Source organism: Carex rostrata, chromosome 1, assembly GCF_964058835.1.
Source record: "Carex rostrata chromosome 1, lpCarRost1.2, whole genome shotgun sequence".
Lineage (NCBI taxonomy): Eukaryota > Viridiplantae > Streptophyta > Magnoliopsida > Poales > Cyperaceae > Carex > Carex rostrata.
Genome location: NC_135918.1, coordinates 4,024,795 through 4,044,208, shown reverse-complemented (window position 1 = coordinate 4,044,208; position 19,414 = coordinate 4,024,795). Strand labels below are relative to the sequence as shown.

Below are 19,414 nucleotides of genomic sequence, written 5' to 3'. Positions count from 1 at the left end.
AATTAAAAACGGACGGTCTACATTAATTCTAGCCGGGCCAAATCAATCCAGTGCCTATACCAATTATATGAGGTCCGTTTAGAGATTCATACCAAGTTAAAAGAACTAAACTGGATCTTACGTTTGTAATTTGCTTGAGTCAGGTACCTGGGGTGATCCAAATCGAGTTTTCTCTCTCCCCATGTTTGGTTGTGGCCTAAAGTTAAGAAGGCCTAAATTGATTATTCCAATTTATGTTGGTCTAAATTATTCATGTGTTTGGTTGAGGTCTAAAGTTAAATCATAGTTTAAACTATTTTTTGTTTGGTTAGAGTTGGTGGAGGACTAAAGTTTTGAAAGTCTAAATTGGTTAATTATTTATAATAAGATACTAATTATATAATATTAGAGGAGGGTTCAAATGCACCCAAATTTTTGTGCACCCAAATGCACCCTATCTTTCAAATCCTTGTTCTCCGTTTTCAAAGTCCGAATAGTCAATCCGAAATATTAGATGCGATCTATATATTAAGATGTGCTTGGAGACCAAATTTTACATTTTTTTACTATTTATTAAGCCACTTTGAAAATCGCTGATTTTACATTTTCTGGACCATTGGATCAGCGATTTTCAAAGTGGTTTAATAAATAGTAAAAAAATTCCAAAAAATGTAAAATTTGGTCTCCAAGTACATCTTAATATATAGATCGCATCTAACGGTTGAGATTGACTATTTGGACTTTGAAAACGGAAAAAAAGATGTGAAAGATAGGGTACATTTGAGTGCACAGAAATTTGGGTGCATTTGAACCCTCCTCATAATATTAATATATTAATAATAACTGTAATATATTATATATTATTATAAAATTTATTTAATATATTAATAATATAAAATTTTAATTATATATTAATAATAAAATACTAATTATATAATTATAAATTAATAATAATTATTAATAAAAAGATACTAATTATATAATCTTATTAAAATAATTATTTAATATATTAACAATATAAAATATTAATTAATACTAGATAAAGTGAACGAAAAATAAATACATTAAAACTAATCTATCATAATTAATTAGTTCAGAAATATTTTAATTTTTACAAATATTTCTCATGTTTTATACTAAAGTGAAGAATGTTTTTTGGTCTCCGGATTTTACTCACCTCCAGCGCAGCTTGGTATTAAACATGGAACATGGAATTATAGAAGTGCTGGTCCTGAAATCACCTGACGCCCTATGGTTACTGCCGAGTTTGTGCTAGCTTTAGCACAATTTTGAGTTTTCGTTTTGTTTTTGTTTTTGTAATGCAAGTGTTCTTACAGTATTGTTTTCTAAATTGATCACGAAGATGACATAAATCTATATAGGACATAATATCTGAGTTTCAAACTTATGATCTTCCATATAGAGATATTGTCTTTATCACTTGATCAAAAACTGATTTTCGATAACAATTTATGTTGTATGAATATCAGAACCCACAGTTAGTAAATTTCCTTATGTTGGTTGTTAATTGCCCACAACCTTGTTAAGATGGGCATTCTTCCAAAAGTATGTCAATCTCTGATTATATTTTCACTCTCTCTAACTCTCATAAGTTCCATCTTTTCTTGAGAGTTTTCATATTTTGATGGTACGAAATGTGTCTGTTAATCGCTTAATACATCCTAAAATCAAATTAAGTCAAAGGATTAATGTTGTATTTAAATTGTTTAGTTGTTTCTACCATCCTTGATGATACTTGTTGCAGTTTTGTACTATCTTTATCAACATTAATTTAATCAAAAAGTTCGAAATTATTGAATTGTTAGGGAAATATGAAAATTTAGTTTAGAATATTTTGTAAGACCTGGTGGTTCCTTCATATCACACTAATGAGCTGTATTTTGAGATTATTAATAAATTTCATGTTAATTAAATTGATTTCATGGTGCTTTAGTGCAGCTTGATGCAAAATCCAATTGATTAGTGCAAAATTTTCACGGTTTACGAATGTTGAAGAATTATTATGAGAGTGATGCTTCTGTGGATACCGAATTTCAGCTAAAATTTTGTCAGTCATTGATTTTTGAAGGGTATAATTGGCATAGTTATTCTCCGTTAATCTCTCTGTCAGGGTTCTTCCGCTTTCGAACCCTCTCCCACTCGGGAAGAGGCTGAACTCCGGGAAGATGGGGTGTCCGATGCTCGAGTTCGTCACTTGATTAATGGATTCCTTCCCTAATCTCCCTCTTAGACCCGCTTAGTTATTTCCATCTCTTTGTCTCCTCCAATTTTTCTTTCTCCCAATCTACTATATGGTGACGTGATTGGGACAAATAAAAAATTCAGTAGTTATGAAGAGACAAATTAAACTTGAGTGACAAAGGACAAAGTTTAGTGACCTCCATCGAAATTTACCCAATAATAAATAATAATTTCCTAACAAAGCTCAAATGAACTTTTGACAGAGGCATTTAATATGAATAATAAAGCATGCATTTTAAGTATAAAGTAATTGACATGAATAATACAACAAAACAATCAAAATGGATAATAAAAATCGAAATAAATAATAAAACAATGTAATAATTAATGAATCATGACATTTATTATTCATGTTGTTTCATCATTTACGTTAAATGTTTTATTATTGCTTTTCTTTATTATTCATGTTGTTAAGTTTTTTGTAACATAATCATAATATGGAGGATTTATGCAATCTTTCGACTACTGTTTATTCTTTAAGAAAAAATTTGAAGGTCAAGTCTCTTTCTAAAACTTTTCAAATTAGCTTTTTTAGCATGTTGAATCAACATTTCTTCGGAAGTTCAGCATGGAAAAGATAGTGCCAATTGTTATGAGGAGATTTTCTTTTCTTTTCAGGCAGATGGTCGATAAATTGGATGAAGGAGATGTCACAGCCGAACTGGTACCTCTTTATTACAAGTAGCTTTGTAAATAAGGCAACAAAAGAAATTTCTTTCGCAACTGCAGCTAAAAAAACACTATTAATTTTTCAGTTCGGACTTATTAGTTACTTTTTTCTAATTATTTGGACCACATAAAAAAAATGCTATTTCAAACATTATTATTCACATTATTTACTTTGTTATTTTGCAGTAAATATCTTCGTTGGAAGTTGCAGAAGCGGAAGGCTAGTTACTGATAGTCTTGACTCAAAAAAAAGAAAAGAATATTGATCAATCAAATATTTTTTGAATGAAATGATATGCGGTAATGATGGATTGATTTTACCGATATAACTGAACTTAAACGGATAAAATTTTCAGAAAAAGTCTGCAAGTAACATATAATCCATTTTGGTAAATTTTGATGTATATCTTCATAATCATGAACTTCAATGTTGATTCAAATTGATTCCTATTGCTGATTGATTGGTACTTGCAATAAAATTTGGGGGAAAAAAATACAAGGAATTCAAAAAATTCAAAAAGTAGAAATGGATAACAACGATCTCTGTTTCCTAGAATAGACCGCTGTTAAGAAACAATAACAGCAAACCAAGGCATACGGCTTGGTCGGGACACGTATCCTCTGCATTAACGTACCGTTTGAGTTAATTTCTGAACCGTACGATCAGAATTCTGACCAATCCGACCCAAGCCTATAACGCACGGGGCCCTTTAATATTAGTACAGATCTCAATCGGACGGTCCACATTTTAACTCGAAATTTGAGTTAATGCAGAAGATATGAATTCGCTTGGTCGTTGGTACAGCTTCAAACTTTTTCGTCTGTTTAATACACCTCTCCCTCAAGGAATAGAGAATAACAAGTATTCTAGCTATTCCGAAAACCAAAAATGTTGTTTAAATGCACATTGCTATTCCGAATAGCTACTATTTTAGAATAGTCTCTATTCTTGTGTCATGATTGATATGATCATTGTTGAAATGAGCACCCATGCAGGTACAATTGAAAGGAAAATAACCACTCTTCAGCCTTGACATCACACAACTGGTGGAACCTGGAATTATCAAATTTCGTTGTTTCTATATCTAATTACAGAGCAGTAGAGCACTGAAATAACTAATAAGAGATTCCAATTCATACAGGGCCAAAGATTAGGAAGATGGAACAAAATATATTAATGACTTGCTAGAAATAAAGTTCCAGGAACATTTTCAAATTTAATTCAAACAAATTAATAAATTAGTCCCCAAATAGTAATTTACAGTCGACTTGTATTTAATTCTAAATAACTAGCATGTGTAATTATCCACATAAGCTGGAACTTTGAACCCATAATGGCTTCTCATGATCGAGAAACAAACTTCCAACTGTTTATTATTCCTCTTTTCTGAAGAACCCTCAACAACCAAAATATAAAAAGAGAAAGGAAAAAAAAATGTAGATTACTTTTCAATTGATACTGGGAACTGCAAGACTTCCTACATCCAGCAATCTGGGCAATATCTGAATTGAAGGAACAGAGAGCCAAATAGGCCTAAATATAATTTTAACTGCAAAGAACGAATTCATAGAAAAAGAAACAAAGAACAATAACAAACCTCTCCACATCGTGCATTTATTTTAAGTGAGGCCAAATCATCAGCTCGTGTATCACCGATGCTAACAATAGCTATAGGAGTGTTGGCTTCATGTGCAGCTCTACCAATTATAAGTTTAAACATCATAAAGAATTAAATAAATGAAATTATAAGCTGGCTGGAAAAAAACATCCAAATTTCAAACCACCCGCATGTTACATACAGAAAATGTGATGCCTACCTGGCAAGCCTGAAAGCAGACATCGTCATGAGAGATGAACCAAGTACCAAAAAAGCATCACATTCCCTTGCACCTTTCATGACCTTGTCAGCTCTTTCTTTCGGTACATTGTCACCAAAGAAAACCACCTTTACCAGATAAAACAAAACAAAATTATATTGTGCAATGCATATGATGATATGAACTCAATTTTTGCAATTTGGTGCTGGTAAACAGGATTCCATTATTATTTTTATGCTGGTGAAGGATGTTACATCAATCCATCAAGAAAACTTAGCCCAATGGCCTGGTTTGGTGAGCATTCTAAACTATCGGGTCCTTAGACATTTAAATCTTCACCAGTTAGTCCCTGTCACCATTTTTAAATTTTCAGTCAAATAATGGATTAAAATTGTAGTCAGAGTGGGTATGAAAAGGCATCTCAGCATAAGAACCCATTCTGCATTTCCACTGATTGTCCAATTTTTCAATGAAGAACAATGGTGGCATTGTGACCAAAATGGCAAAAACTGGAAAGTTCTTGGATCAAAATTAGGAACTTAAATTTCATGACTAGAAGACAGAATTCAGGAACACAACCGACCATATGAATATTGGAATAGTTGATTGGGAACCAAACCATCCAAACATTACCAAATTAAAAATATTCAGATTGTAGATATGTTCTCTATGATTTAGAAAGGACATGTATCAAGTTTGGTGCAATTTAAAAACTGATTGGTCATCCAATGAGAGAATTGAAAAACTAATAATTATGTTTTATCAGCACTTGATTGGTGACCAAAATGATCTCAAATAACACAAAATGACGCATGGTCTATCTAAATGATAAAGAACCCGTCTCTCATTTTGGCTTTCAATTAGGATGAATTATGACAGCAATTGTCATGGTTTTAAATTAATTTGATTGTCAAAATATCCCTTCTCTTGTGTAATTTACTCTTTATGTTTTTTCTTATAAAAAAACATTCAAATGACTAATTTAATATTTACATCAGGTTTGAGGATTCCACCACAATCTTGGCAATCAGGAATGTCAAATTCCTCCTCCCAGAACTTCTTATCGATCTCCACATCAGCATCTGGCCTCTGTACGCCAAGGTTTTCATCTGATCCTGTGGGCCTACTTTCCAGTTTCTCTATGTCTGTAGCCCACTATATATTTCTTGCAAGATACAGTCAGATGTGAAATAGTGTATCACAGAATCAGCTCTTTCATATAGCTCATTAAAGGAACACTGGTAACAGTTTTGTCTTACTTACTATGTTTCCATAGACTAGATATGTGGTGCACATTGCCCAGATATTGAAATCATACATTTCTCAAAAACAAGGGACAATTTAGCCTCTGTATACAAATAGTTCAGCTACTAAGCAAAATGTATTAACAAGTTAAAAGTGTTTAGATAAATCTCTAAAGTATGGCGTAAAGGAGGTCTGTCGAAATTGTGTACCATATTTTTTTGGTGATAATTTTTGGGACCAAAGCTATTTTCTGATATCTCATGTTTTATTAGTTTTATTTTATTGTTTAGGAATTATTATTTTGTGCAAGAAAGAATAATAATAAAAATAAGGATATTAATCTGGGAGCTTTTGCTGTTAATATAAGACTGGCACAGGCTATCACCATAACAGCGCATACTTTGTATTTGTCAGCACCAATAACATATGTGGCAAAAACATCCTCTAGCATAATAATAACACCAATACTTAAGAGTACCTTTGGATTGGCAGCCTTGATTTGTTCTTGAAATAACTCCCTGCTAATGGAAGCGCCACAATCTAAACAAATAACTGTATATACAGTACCATGCAACTCAAGTGGATTGCTCCCTGCACGATGATGCAGCCTTGAAGCAAACAAATATGCAATGTTAAAATTTATGCGTAGCACCACCAAAACAAGAGGGAAAAAAAAATCCTAAAACTCCAGGCAATTTCAACAAACCTTATTCATTTATTTTGATCAATGAGAACTGTACCATTTTCCATTATTATAATATCATAATACAAGCAGCATTGCAACAATGTACTATTCTGATTCCTATTCTTTTCGATTGCAAATTTTGCAAATAACTAATGTACTAAAGTAATCACATAATAACATAAGAGTGAGGATCAATCACCTATCAACATTTTGAGTAACCATAAAATTTATGCGGCCAACTCTTTCTAAAGATGCCAAGGCATAGTGGGCAGTATTGGGCTGTGATCGAATAAACTTTTTCCACCCGGCATAGCTCCTGGCCCAATATCTCCGGCGAAAATGACTTGACCTTTCAAATTGCTGTTCATTTAGGAACGAATATTAACTTCTGTATATAGATTTTTTTTACAAACATCATGAAGAGGGAGATTTTGCAGTAATACCTGGTGAGTGATCGGTTTAAATCCAGTACTGTAAGCACCATTCGGACTGCCATCATGAAAGGGAAGCCCGAGTTAATTCCACCAACAAAAGATTCAGAAGATTTCAAAATGCTTTTGATTATATATCTATGTAATTTATAGTACCTTCTGTAGTCGGGGATGCCAGACTCTGTGCTAATTCCAGCTCCTGTCAAGACCATGAGCTTGTGACTGAGGTAATTAATCAATAATGAGATGTGAAATAACTGAGCATAAGATCCTTAACAGTAAAACATATATATAGAGAAAATGCGAGTAAACTTGTAATCATACTTCAGTTTTAATTCAAAATTCTCACCTTCGACCAATAAATTCATGCAGTTGGTTTACATCCTTGGAAGAAGGGGGATCTGAATAAGGCACGGTCCGGGCCACAGAATGGTTGCATTTCACCAAAGCATGCCGAAAAGAGTATCTAAAAGGCACACTAATTACTCTACTATTGCAAGTTAATCCATCTATTAAGCTCATTCTTCTAGCATGTATCTCTGGCAGAACACCTGAGGCGGTTATAATAATTAAATTAACACAACTGCAAGAAGAGTTTTTAGTAAAAATATGTATATTAAACTTACCTTTGGGCGCCGCTTGAATAGCTTCCTTCACTCTTCTCATGATCTAAAGCTTGAACAAAATTATGTTCTCGAAATAAGAAGCAAAACTTAACAACTTATTTTCGAGCAATTTAAAGCGAAAAATAAATTGGAATGAGGCCCCGAAAAGTAGAGAAAAATAAATTATTCGAGATCTTACAGTGGAAGAAGGGCGAGAGGCGTGCATGAAAGACGCCATGGGAGGAGAGGAGATGAGGCGGAGAGCGGCAGCGAGGACTCGATTAAGCTCAATTAACGGAGACAGTCGTTGCGGGTTTATCAACCGCAGGATTCTCGAATTCATATCACCTCAGGTAACAGCATATTTCTGTTTCGATCATAACCCACACGATATTAAAGGGAAGCCGGGCATTACACATTTACACCTCAGGCCGGATTGGCCCAGATTCTGATCGGACGGTGTAGATATAATAAGAGACATTCTGTTAAGAGAATATGGATCAGGATTCTGGGGGAGATGCATTTTATTTTCGCGCAAACAAGAAAATTAAAGAGAAAAAAGGGGAGCGCTATACTGAGGGCAACAATTTAGATTTTGAGAGCTAAGAGAATATTTTATTTCTAAATATTTATTTTACCCCTGCTCTTTAAACGGATCGTTTGATTAATGGATCTATTCTCTCCTCAACCGATTAATAATAGCACCAATGAAGGAAAGTTTCTTCGTTCAAAAAAATAAAAATCCTTCCTTCCATTCCGTGATTCTAAAACATCAAATCTTTCCTTCTGTGATGTTTCAAAAATTCTATTCGATTCTTGTATCTTTTTTGTCCAAATTTCTTTTAATATGAAATCATTTTGTACCCAAAAATGAAGATAAATCAGATCATAGAATCAATCAGTGGGATACTTAGTATGAAATTAAATTGTGCGATTCTCATATCCGTCGAAGTTTTATACTCGAGCAAGCTCAATCAAGAGAAGCTGATTAAAAAAAAAAACTCGATTATTATCCATGAATTCTCAAGCAAAAGGTTAGAAGGTAAGCTACAGTGTTGTATTTTTTTTTTTTTATTCAGCATAAGCCATTGACCAATTACACAGTAACTTTCCATCAACTAACAATCTAAATCCAAAATTACTTATTCAATAAACTTTAAGTATGGATTCTAATCAAATACTGGAAACCTGCTAGCTGACCCATCATTGAGCCAGTATCAAGATTTCATCATCGATCTGACATCATACCCGCAAAATGAGAACATTAACCATACAAAAATTATACAAGACACATATCAAAATTATCAATTCAATATATCAATCAAGATGAAAGGATGGTATTCATGGAGAAAAATTGACAATTAAAAAAGAATAACAAAATACGGCACATCTAAAATAATCTAAAATTAGCCGATTTTTTATTTATATCCAAAAAATAAATAAAATTTTAAAAAATATCTAGATCCCGACTGAAATTCGAAATTTACCCAAACCAGTTATCTAATAACCGGATTTGGGATAAATGTTCGGTTATCCAATAACCGAACTCAAGAAATATAACAGGTTAATCACTAACTGGAAAGTTATTTATTTATTTTAAACCGGTTAATCACTAAACGGAAAGTTTTTTTTTTTTAAACAGAAATTTCGAATTTTTTTTGTATTAAAATATTAGAAATGATGAATATATTTCTTTGAAAATAGATGGAATACAATATAATTTGATTTATTAGAAAGACTGCAACAAATAACCCGGATCAATATTTTTCAAGCCGGATTTTTCACGGCTGTAAGAAAAATTAATATATTTCTTTATGTGTTATTGAAAAAAAAAATAAAAATGTTTAGATTTTGAGTTATTGATCCCGGTTCAAAAGTCACTTCTAGGTAATCTAGAAAATATTGTGATCCATCTAGTACATTTAATTAATAAAAAGTTGTATCTATTTTTGAAAAAAAACAAAAACTTTAATTTATTTAATAATTATTTTTCAAAAAGAATTCTCAAAATAGAAACAACTTTTTATTAATTAAATGTACTAGATGGATCACAATATTTTCTAGATTACCTAGAAGTGACTTTTGAACCGGGATCAATAACTCAGAATCTAAGCATTTTAATTTTTTTCCAATAGCACATAAAGAAATATATTAATTTTTCTTACAACCGCGAAAAATCCGGCCTGAAAAATATTGATCTGGGTTATTTGTTGCAGTCTTTCTAATAAATCAAATTATATTGTATTTCATCTATTTTCAAAGAAATATATTCAACATTTCTAATATTTTAATACAAAAAATAAAAAAAAAATTCTATTTTCAAAACAAACAAACAAAAAATGCACAAATCCGGTTAACCAATAACCGGACTCAAATCAAATTTCCGGTTAATGGTTAACCAGACTATTTCAACGAGTCCGGGAAATGGAGGACCGGAAATTTGATTTGAGTCCGGTTACTGGTTAACCGGTTTGGGTAGTTTTGCAATTTCAACAGCTAGTTGGTTATTTTTTTAAAATTTATTTATTTTTTGGATATATATAAAAAAATCAGAAAATTAGATAAAAATTTGTAAAAACAAAAGATAAAAAAATCAACACAAGCCAGTATGTACCAGAATTCTAATTGAAAGAAATTGGCATAATGTAATAGAGCTTAGACCAACAATAATTGAAAACTCAAATCGATTCGTATAGAGCGATGGAAGAGGGCGCAAGGGCGGTCGGCGGTACAGATGCAAATACGTTAATGGTTGCGATTACAGAAGTAGGGATAAAAATGGAGAAGCACGAAGAGAGCACAATCTGCAGGTTCCAGGAGGGCAATGGTATGGAGCTTTCAACCTTCTCCATTGGTACTGTACCGGAGTGGGAGAGAAAAATTGACGAAGATAGAGAGAAGTAACAAGTGAGTTTAATTTGAGTTTCATCCAGCAATTCATTAATCAAGGGATCCATTTAGAAAGCAGGGGTAAAACAGGTATTTAAAAACAAAATATTTTCTTAGCTCTCAAAATCTGAATTGTTGCTCTCAATATAGCACTCCCCGAAGAAAAAGAGTCAGAGGTAATATTGGGTTTATAAGGCTTACATTTGGGGTTAAAAGTTTTCTAGGCCTGAACTCTGGCAACTGTTTCCAATTTTGGATTTCTCGTAGTCTGAAGTTTAGGCGGACAAAATTCTGGACGTGTTGTATGGTGAAATGAATGAATAAAATAAAATTTTACTTCCTTCAAAAGAAAAAAAAAATGCAGTGGTGGATAATATAATCCTCTCCAGAGACGCTTCCAAATTTTATTAGATTGTTTTGGTTACATTAACTGGATTAAAAAACTTATACAAGTAAGAAATTGATTAATTTCTAAATATATATATTTTTTAAAATAATTTTGACTTTCTATGACCATCTAATTGAGGAGTTGATTTACTTTTCAAAAACCTTGTAAATTACTTTGGTGACATAAGTATTTTACAATATTAATATGGTGTGAATAAATAATAGCAGAACGCAAGCACTGTATTTCAAAATTGTTAGATAAACAAAATTAACCAATTCTTCATGCATGAAATGTTACAATAATGAGAGAAGCTGTGGAAAAAAAAATGTACAATATTTAAGCACGCTGAATCCAAATAAAATTCACACCAAGCTTTTCATATTACACAATCCCAACTATTATACAAGGATACAGTCAATTACAAGGACACTAAAAGACCTTCTAATTTCCAACAATTTTATGGAAATTAAAGCGTAATTGCCGAATGCTTCTTCCCCAAAACTATGTATGAGAGCATGACAGACATCAAGTCAGAAACTAAAACCAAACTTTCAAACTTAACAAAAACACAAATAAACTTAACAAAACCAAACTAACATGCTATACGTATATATGGCCTGCGCGTGTATACTCACCGCAAGCATAATCAATATCGACGAATGCATTATTATACATGTAAATCACCGTAACCATGCTTCACTCCGCTTTAACTGCTTTAACCACTTTAACTGCTTTCGCGAATCTCGGTTCCTTGGCTTCAAACTTCTCCTTCTGGTACACACTCATGTAATCTCCAAAGACAAATTTTGGGTACATCTCACCTTCGGTTTCTAAAGTTGGCCCGGGACCTATGACGGCCCTGAAACATGGATTGTAAAATGAAGCAATTGAACGGCGGTTACCATCGTGTTTCGCCAGAATTCGGTGCCAGGCACTCTTATACTTTCCATTACTCACGACCTCTATCTGATCACCAGTGTTTATCACTATAGCATTGGCTAGAGGTTGAACATCGATCCAGACGTCATCTTTGAGTACCTGTAAACCATCAACCTTGTCATCTTGGAAAAGGAGGATGACACCCCCAGCATCGGTGTGGGCCCGCAAACCAGGCACGAGATCAGGACGGGGGCATGGTGGGTAGTGGCTCACTTTGGTGCCGAAGAAGGGTTCGTTTTCGCCATCACAAGTGAATGCTTTTTTTATGTGGCCCTTTTCAAAGCCGAGGTTTTCTTCCATAATTTCAAGCATCTTTTCAGCGAGTTTCTTGATTTCTCTCCGGAACTCCATCATTGTCTCCCTACATTAATTTGTGGGTAAATTGATGCATCAGAATTGAACTAAGCACTTTTGTTCAATAGAAAATTCTCAAATTAAGTAGCTCGTTGGAAATATATTTTTGTTATTTTGGGAGAGAAATTGTTTGAAAACACAGTCAAAATCTCTGTTTGAAATGAAGGTTCAACGGTAATTTGACAGGTTCTGATGTATTATTTCTTTTTTGCGTCATCTTAATTACTCACAAAAACTTTGTGGAAGGCATATTTAAAATCTTCATTTGAGATGATATACTACAGAATTGTATTGAATGAGATATATAATACTAACACAAGATCAATGCGCTGCATACTTTAATGAATGCAAGCTAATTAGCATATCTTTGACTCAGTCCACTAAATATATACATACTTTAAAGCAAAGTTTCTCATTTTCATTTCGTTCCATCAATTCCTGAATGCCAAAGTAAAAAGAAAATAACTTTAATTATTTCTGAAGAAAAATTGAAGCAAGATCAAAAGATAATCGGAACCGTACACGAAAATTTGCAGGATAAATTAATGGAAGATAAGGAAGGCTCAGCAAATTGTGCTCTTTTCATGCTTTTGTAATTTGGAGGGAGCGGTAGAGAAGAATTTTCAAAGAAATCTAAAAACGCAGCTGTATTTGGCTGAGTGAATTTGTTTTTTACATGCTTTCCAAACCTCTTAAAAATGAAATTTTTTTCTTCATATAAAAAACTTTTATTTTTAATTTAATTTACACTATTGTAAGAACTTCATTTGATAATTTAATAAATAAAATAAGGGCCTAGACTCTTACTTTTACCTCAAATAAAAAAAAAAAGGTAATCGGAACTAACAAATATACCGGAGATAATATTATATTTATATCTACCGTCTGGAAAAAGAAATGGTACTCTAATTATTGAAACGGAACTTTCGCTTTCATCTTTGCTCATTTCTGACCTCTGAAGATAATAATTCATTTCTATAACATCTCAATAATTTCCCAAATATTCTTGGAAAGCATAAAAACCATGATATCATCACGTAGTAGAAGCTCCAACAGAATTATATCATATCAATATAATACAAGACGCAAGACCCTTGCTTGCTCCTATTTTAATTCATAAAAAACAATATTTCTTTGACTTCCAATAAATGGTATGAAACAAATACAAGTCTCCTAGTGTGGATTATCCAACTGTGCTATAAATTAAAATACGTAATTAGAGGTCGACCTTGACCAAGATTTTGGTTATCAAGTCGAGGTGTGTCCATACACAAGCAAACTATATACTTCGATTTTCTCGAAGAACATTTTAATAGGGAAGGAAGACAGAGATATTAGATATTTTGCTATGGATATCATAGCTCCCAATATATAAAATACCTCCAACCCAATCTAACACAATGTATTCATAACAGAGAGAAGCATGTTAATTTGAATTTTACAAGAAGCATTTAAAATGAAATGGATCCAGATTAACAGAGTCTCTTTATTTTGAAATTAACAAAAAAAAGTGTAAGAGGGTGTCTTACTTGAACTCAGGAGGGTTGGAAGGCCAGCGACTGTCGTCTTGCAGAGCAAATACATCCTCCCAATCGACGTCATTCAGTCGCTGAGCAGTGGACCCCACACCTTCTTCCTCAAGGAGCTTGTTCATCCTCTTAACAGGCTCAGAGTTCTTGAAGCCTTCTTCTCTCAGCTTGTAGCACTCCGATGTTACCTTCTTCACCCGCTCGAGCAGCTCCACTGGAATCCCATGATTCACCAACTACAGACATTTTTTTTTAAATTAGAAATATAGCAGATTATTATTGATTGGCTGATAACCAGACTATATAATCGGTACTGTTGTCTAGCATATGTAGTGAATGAAAAAGATACTACTATGACGATTGATCGATGCACTCAATAGAATGATAATTTAGTAATTTACATTGATTTTATGATGCTATGAAAAACAACATATGGTATATTTGGTATACCTGAAAGAATCCCCAGTCTTCACAACTGTTTGCAATCTGAGCCAAGGCATCTGACCTCTCTTTGCCTTCTAATTTTGAAAAATCTATAACTGGAATCGCCATTAATTGCACAAGGAATTTGAAACAAAGAGACAGAGAGGAGGGGAGAGAGAGTAAGCTCAATTTTCTTTTTCAAGTAAATAATTCTCTCTTCAATGAATGAATGATGGAGTTGAGGAAGGCACCCTTTTTATAATGCACAAGATTGGCACCAAATATATTTTATTCAGAGGGAATTAACTCAACAATACGAAACTGTTCATCAGAGTATATATCAGACAATCACTATTATGGACGGTGCATCGTAGATTTTTAAATAAGAGAGAAGCAGCTTTTTTATTTTATTTTTATTTTCCAGGTCAATGTAGGAATGCGGGAGAGGTTTAATTAATGCGCGGGGTTCAAGTATAAGAGGTAAATTGTTACGCGCCAAATTCTTCTCAGCATATTGCAAATGTCAAATGAAACTATCAAAATGTGTCCATGTTTTACTTGATGTCCGTATTTTGAGATTTTAAAATTCTAATTGTTCAGCATTATCTTTATATTAAAATGTGTTTGGAGATCATTTTTTTTTTAAAATCACTGTTTTTATGGTTCACAATTTAAAAAAAAAAACAGTGATTTTTCAAAAATTCTCAAAAAATAGTAAAATATTTTCAAAAAATTGTAAAAATTGGTCTCCAAGCACATTTTAATATGGAGAACATGTTGCACGATTTGGATCGACTGCTTAAACTTTGAAATCGCAAAATATATATAGACAAAAAGTAAAACATAGGTTTTTCTTCACAAAACACCGTAACATGCCTCATCATCATCATCATCATCATCATTATAATAATAATAATAATAATAATAATAATAATAATAATAATAATAATAATAATAAGTAATAAATATTCTCTATTTTTAGCTAATATGTTTAAATGGTCAGTTCGGTTGATACCAAATTACAAAAGTCAAACCAAAATTATATTCGGTCTAAAAAAAATCTAATCAAATCAACCAAATTTGAAGTTGTCAACCGAATAACAATTGAACCAAAAACAAAAGTAAATTTCAATTTGTTTAGTTGAACCGAAATAAGAAAGACTAAATCGAACAAAATATAAAAAACCAAAGTAATTGAAAAATGTGTTCCAGCCCTTTAAACTGAAAAACCGAATCATTTGCTCCAACTGCAATCATTTACTCCAACCGTTATTGGTAAATTCAGTTAAAAATCAAATAAACAGAATCAGATGAAAACCCCTAATTTTGATAATACTTTGCGATAGTTCAAAACATTTACATGAAATTCATGAAGTGGGTCAAAAACTATTGCCTCGTAGCATTTTCACAATAATATGTACCTAACGGCGCACATATTATATATATATTATAACTAAAGTGGTTATTTGACTAAGATTAGAGTAGGAGAGATTAGTCTTTGTTGCCGCCTTGCCGGTGCATATAGGGACACCTGAAGCCCGGCGAGGGATGGTTGACAATTGACATTAATTAGTTAATTTTCGTCGTCTGTGCATATCTTCTTAGATTTTGCTTCACTTATGGGCCATTTACCAATCAAAAAATCTAGTCTGGTTTCATGTTCTCCCATCTTGCTAACCCATAATTGGAATATATACTTCAATTAGTAAGTGGAGGGGAGGGTAAGCTACATATCTCACAACAAACATATATAACCTGGGAGATATATCGTCTGAACTATATATGCACAGAAAAATTTGTACATAATCAAACGCAAAAAAAAAAAAGTTTCATAATCGGAGTACGACTTTCAAATTATGAGAGTTAAATATATATTAGAGTTAATCATGTAAAATTCTATCTTAAAAATAGAGGCTGATTTACAGTATCTGTGACATTTTACTCTATATTATATAAGAAATCATATACACAAATATATAAAAAAAAAATTTAACTTAAATTTTTGTCATGTTCATAATTTCTTCCGATCAATGAGAGATGTTTATGGTACGCCGGTTTAACTAAGATATAGATTTTAAAAATAAATAATTTTAATAAAAAAAATTTCACTCAGTTAAGCACAAATAAATATTTTTTAAAATATTAAAAATATATTTATTGATAAACAACATGATTAACCACGTAATAATTTAACTAAGATATACAAAAACATATGTTGCACATTATGTACATCAAACATATACATTTAAAACGAGGAGAGATAAATATGATCCAAGAGTCATCCGGTTAAAATTAAGGAGAGAAAATTTTGATACAAGAGTCATTTAATTAAAAAATGAAGTGAGATAATTGAATTGGGTGGTTGAAAATATGGATGATGTGACATCACTATAAATTAATTTTGGAGGCTTAACACTATTTATGGAGTATCAATTACAGATAGTCTTCTAGATAGATAGTTCAGAAATTTTCAACCCATAAAATGATTGGGCTTCAAATATATTAGTCATGCCACGTTAACCCACTATTAACTATTTTATATTCTCTTATTATCTTATTTATTGATCGAAACGATCAAGATTCATATATTATTGTTTCTCTCTCATATAAAAATGTGTTTGATGTGTCTAAAGTGTCATACAATTTTTAAAATGCTACAAAGTTTAGAACTCTTTTGTACTGTTGGAAAGAAATTTCCGTACAATCAATTACAGTGTTCTCTATTTTACAGAGTTTTAACATTTTAAAAGTATTTATATATGAGTAAAGCTAGCGTGTGACATGCTCACCAAGAAAGTTTGGTGAGCATAACTCCAAAAGTATATCGGATCGACGTTAAATGCCAAATCCAAACCGTTGAAATCCATGTACTTCATGAGTGATGCATATACATGCAAAATTTTGAAAGTTTCGAGTTTATTTGCTACACGGTCAAGTGGTCAAAGAAATAATAAAAATTGAATATATAAAATAACTTATAATAAAATGTTCATTTCTTTGACCACTTGACCGTGTAGCAAATAAACTCGAAACTTTCAAAATTTTGCATATATATGCATCACTCATGAAGTACATGGATTTCAACGGTTTGGATTTGGCATTTAACGTCGATCCGATATACTTTTGGAGTTATGCTCACCAAACTTTCTTGGTGAGCATGTCACACGCTAGCTTTACTCTTTATATATTACCAAATTTGCGTGCAACTTTTTTTTACTAATAATTATCATATTTTTAAAATTGAACTTGTCTTTATTGATTTTCCTTTTCATGTATACTTTTATCTCGGAAAATCTTAAAATATCATTTATCCTCATTCCACCTCGTATGAAATGACCGCAACTAATTAATAAATAGCGGAGATGCATTTACAACGAATTAGTTTAATAGCATTAACAATTCTCAAAAATAATTTATACTTTTCAAATTCAACAAGTAAAATGTATTTTGTCAAGTTTTATATAAATGAAAAAATGATAAACTTTAGTCTAGTTTTATCTTTCATCAAATGGCATGGAAAAATGATATACTTTAGTCAAGTTTTATACTTTATTTATATAATATAAATGAAAAAATGATAAACTTTAGTCAAGTTTTATACTTTATTTATATAATATAAATGAAAAAATGATAAACTTTAGTCAAGTTTTATCTTTCATCAAATGACATGAAATCTGTAACAGTTCAAATTTAGCTACATTTGATGGAACAATTGGATAATACTTTAATTACATGAATATACACATCTAATATACAAATAAAATAACAAGTTATATATGGCGGAGCTATGCACCAACAAAGGTGAAATGGCAGTGTATGGAAATTTGGCGGAGGTATGCACCAACAAAGGTTCAGATTTTTACATTCCTCTTGTTGAACAACAGGTTATTAACTCATGGTAATATGTTGATAAGAGGAATAAGGTGTGTGGGGGATTGCGCTATGTGCTCTACATGCCCATTAGAATCTGTTTTGCATATTTTTTTTTCCATTGTCACTATGCTGCTCAAGTGTGGAGTTGCATGGGAGGGTTGCTAGTTAGAGCAGACACAATACATATGACATGGAAAAAATCATGGAGCCGCTACAAATCAGGCATGCATGAAAAGAAAAGAGTATGGGCCACGAGATTTATGGGGGTATTATGGGCAATTTGGAAGCAGCGAAATGAATTCATTTTCAGAAGCAAAAGAATGCCCCCTTGGTTGCTAGCGAGAACAATTCATGCGGAAACAGAACTGTGGATTCGATGCCTTGAAAGAAAGAATAGGTTGCAGTATTGAGTTTCTTTTTATTTAGTGAGTTCTTAGTTTTGAGAGGTTGAACAATGATGTTGTAAACAAATTTATTTATTGTAAACTTGGTAGCCACTACCAAGCAATTTAAAAAAAAAAAAAAAAAGTTATATATATGTTTTATAATTTTTTTTGATATAATTTAAAAATTACCACTAAAGTTGTCAAAACAAAGATAACGGATACATTGTAAAATAGCATGATAAAACTTGGTTGATGCATTAGTTTTTTTTTTTTGTCAAGATTCGTTCATAGCTATTTGATCTGCATGTCAGATGCGTCGAACTTTTCCCCCGGACTTTTGAGTGCGTATCCTCTGAGATATCTCAACTTTTGCGTGACCAACGTGTCCGGTGCCTATTCGGGGGTGATGTAGGGGTCAGTATTATGTGTGCTTTGAGATTCGTGTAGTACGTATTTAAACGGTTGGGATTTTCCATAAAGTCACGCAAAGTTTGAGATATCTCAGAGGATACTAATTCCGGACTTTTGCTGTTTTTCTGGGAATCAAATCTGCTGAAATCCAAAAGGATTTCAGGACCCTGAAATACTAAATTTAGCCGTCTAAATTTTGTATACACAAATTTCAAAGAAAAAAGTTTTTATGAACAAATCTCAAAATATATATTGAAATATATAGACCGTTGAAATGAGAAATTCAGGTTGCTGAAATCCCAGCAGATTTGTTTCCGTTTTTCTGCACGTGATGTCCAAAGAATGGCGGATAGAAAAACAAAAACATGAAGTGGGTTATTGGTGAAATTACGCCATCTCCGCAGTTGCCAGTATCAAGGCCGCATTTGATCATGCGGAATGAACCATTTTAAGATCGTGCTGAGGTATAACGAACGGTTCGGATCTAACCCCGCGGTCAGGTGATTTCTCTTTTGACAGTAAAAACGG

At 32.3% G+C, this 19,414-nt stretch overlaps 2 protein-coding genes across 6 annotated transcripts; both read right to left on the bottom strand.

The window, feature by feature from the left end:
* Positions 1-4,061: 4,061 nt before the first annotated feature.
* Positions 4,062-8,029, bottom strand: SRT2 (sirtuin 2). Of its 5 annotated transcripts, none has more exons than XM_078300863.1 (11): positions 7,894-8,029; positions 7,716-7,758; positions 7,439-7,640; positions 7,246-7,311; positions 7,102-7,147; positions 6,858-7,018; positions 6,452-6,581; positions 5,722-5,883; positions 4,729-4,856; positions 4,509-4,608; positions 4,062-4,413 (listed from the first exon to the last, which is right to left on the bottom strand). In XM_078300863.1, the coding sequence occupies exons 1-11, from the start codon at positions 7,930-7,932 to the stop codon at positions 4,360-4,362; spliced, it is 1,131 nt and encodes a 376-aa protein (XP_078156989.1). In that variant the 5' UTR covers positions 7,933-8,029; the 3' UTR covers positions 4,062-4,359. The 5 variants fall into 5 exon arrangements, with proteins under 5 accessions (XP_078156989.1, XP_078156995.1, XP_078157011.1 ...); XM_078300869.1 differs by having other exon boundaries at positions 7,716-7,764; positions 7,894-8,021; XM_078300885.1 differs by having other exon boundaries at positions 7,246-7,288; positions 7,894-8,013.
* A 3,397-nt stretch (positions 8,030-11,426) lies between these two features.
* Positions 11,427-14,423, bottom strand: LOC144552876 (2-oxoglutarate (2OG) and Fe(II)-dependent oxygenase superfamily protein). Its single transcript, XM_078300904.1, has 3 exons — positions 14,244-14,423; positions 13,794-14,029; positions 11,427-12,271 (listed from the first exon to the last, which is right to left on the bottom strand). Exons 1-3 carry the CDS (start codon positions 14,343-14,345, stop codon positions 11,668-11,670), a joined length of 942 nt encoding a protein of 313 aa, XP_078157030.1. The 5' UTR covers positions 14,346-14,423; the 3' UTR covers positions 11,427-11,667.
* Positions 14,424-19,414: the final 4,991 nt, after the last annotated feature.

What these genes read in the sequence shown, in the direction of transcription:
- SRT2 (XM_078300863.1), bottom strand. Translation starts at nt 7,932, where the DNA reads ATGGCGTCTTTCATGCACGCCTCTCGCCCTTCTTCCACT. An exon ending in CATGAATTTATTGGTCGAAG is followed by an intron (nt 7,312 to 7,438) that starts GTGAGAATTTTG and finishes TAATTACCTCAG; the next exon opens with TCACAAGCTCATGGTCTTGA. An exon ending in TAAATGCACGATGTGGAGAG is followed by an intron (nt 4,414 to 4,508) that starts GTTTGTTATTGT and finishes CCTTCAATTCAG; the next exon opens with ATATTGCCCAGATTGCTGGA.
- LOC144552876 (XM_078300904.1), bottom strand. Translation starts at nt 14,345, where the DNA reads ATGGCGATTCCAGTTATAGATTTTTCAAAATTAGAAGGCAAAGAGAGG. An exon ending in AAGACTGGGGATTCTTTCAG is followed by an intron (nt 14,030 to 14,243) that starts GTATACCAAATA and finishes AAATGTCTGTAG; the next exon opens with TTGGTGAATCATGGGATTCC. An exon ending in TCCAACCCTCCTGAGTTCAA is followed by an intron (nt 12,272 to 13,793) that starts GTAAGACACCCT and finishes AAATTAATGTAG; the next exon opens with GGAGACAATGATGGAGTTCC.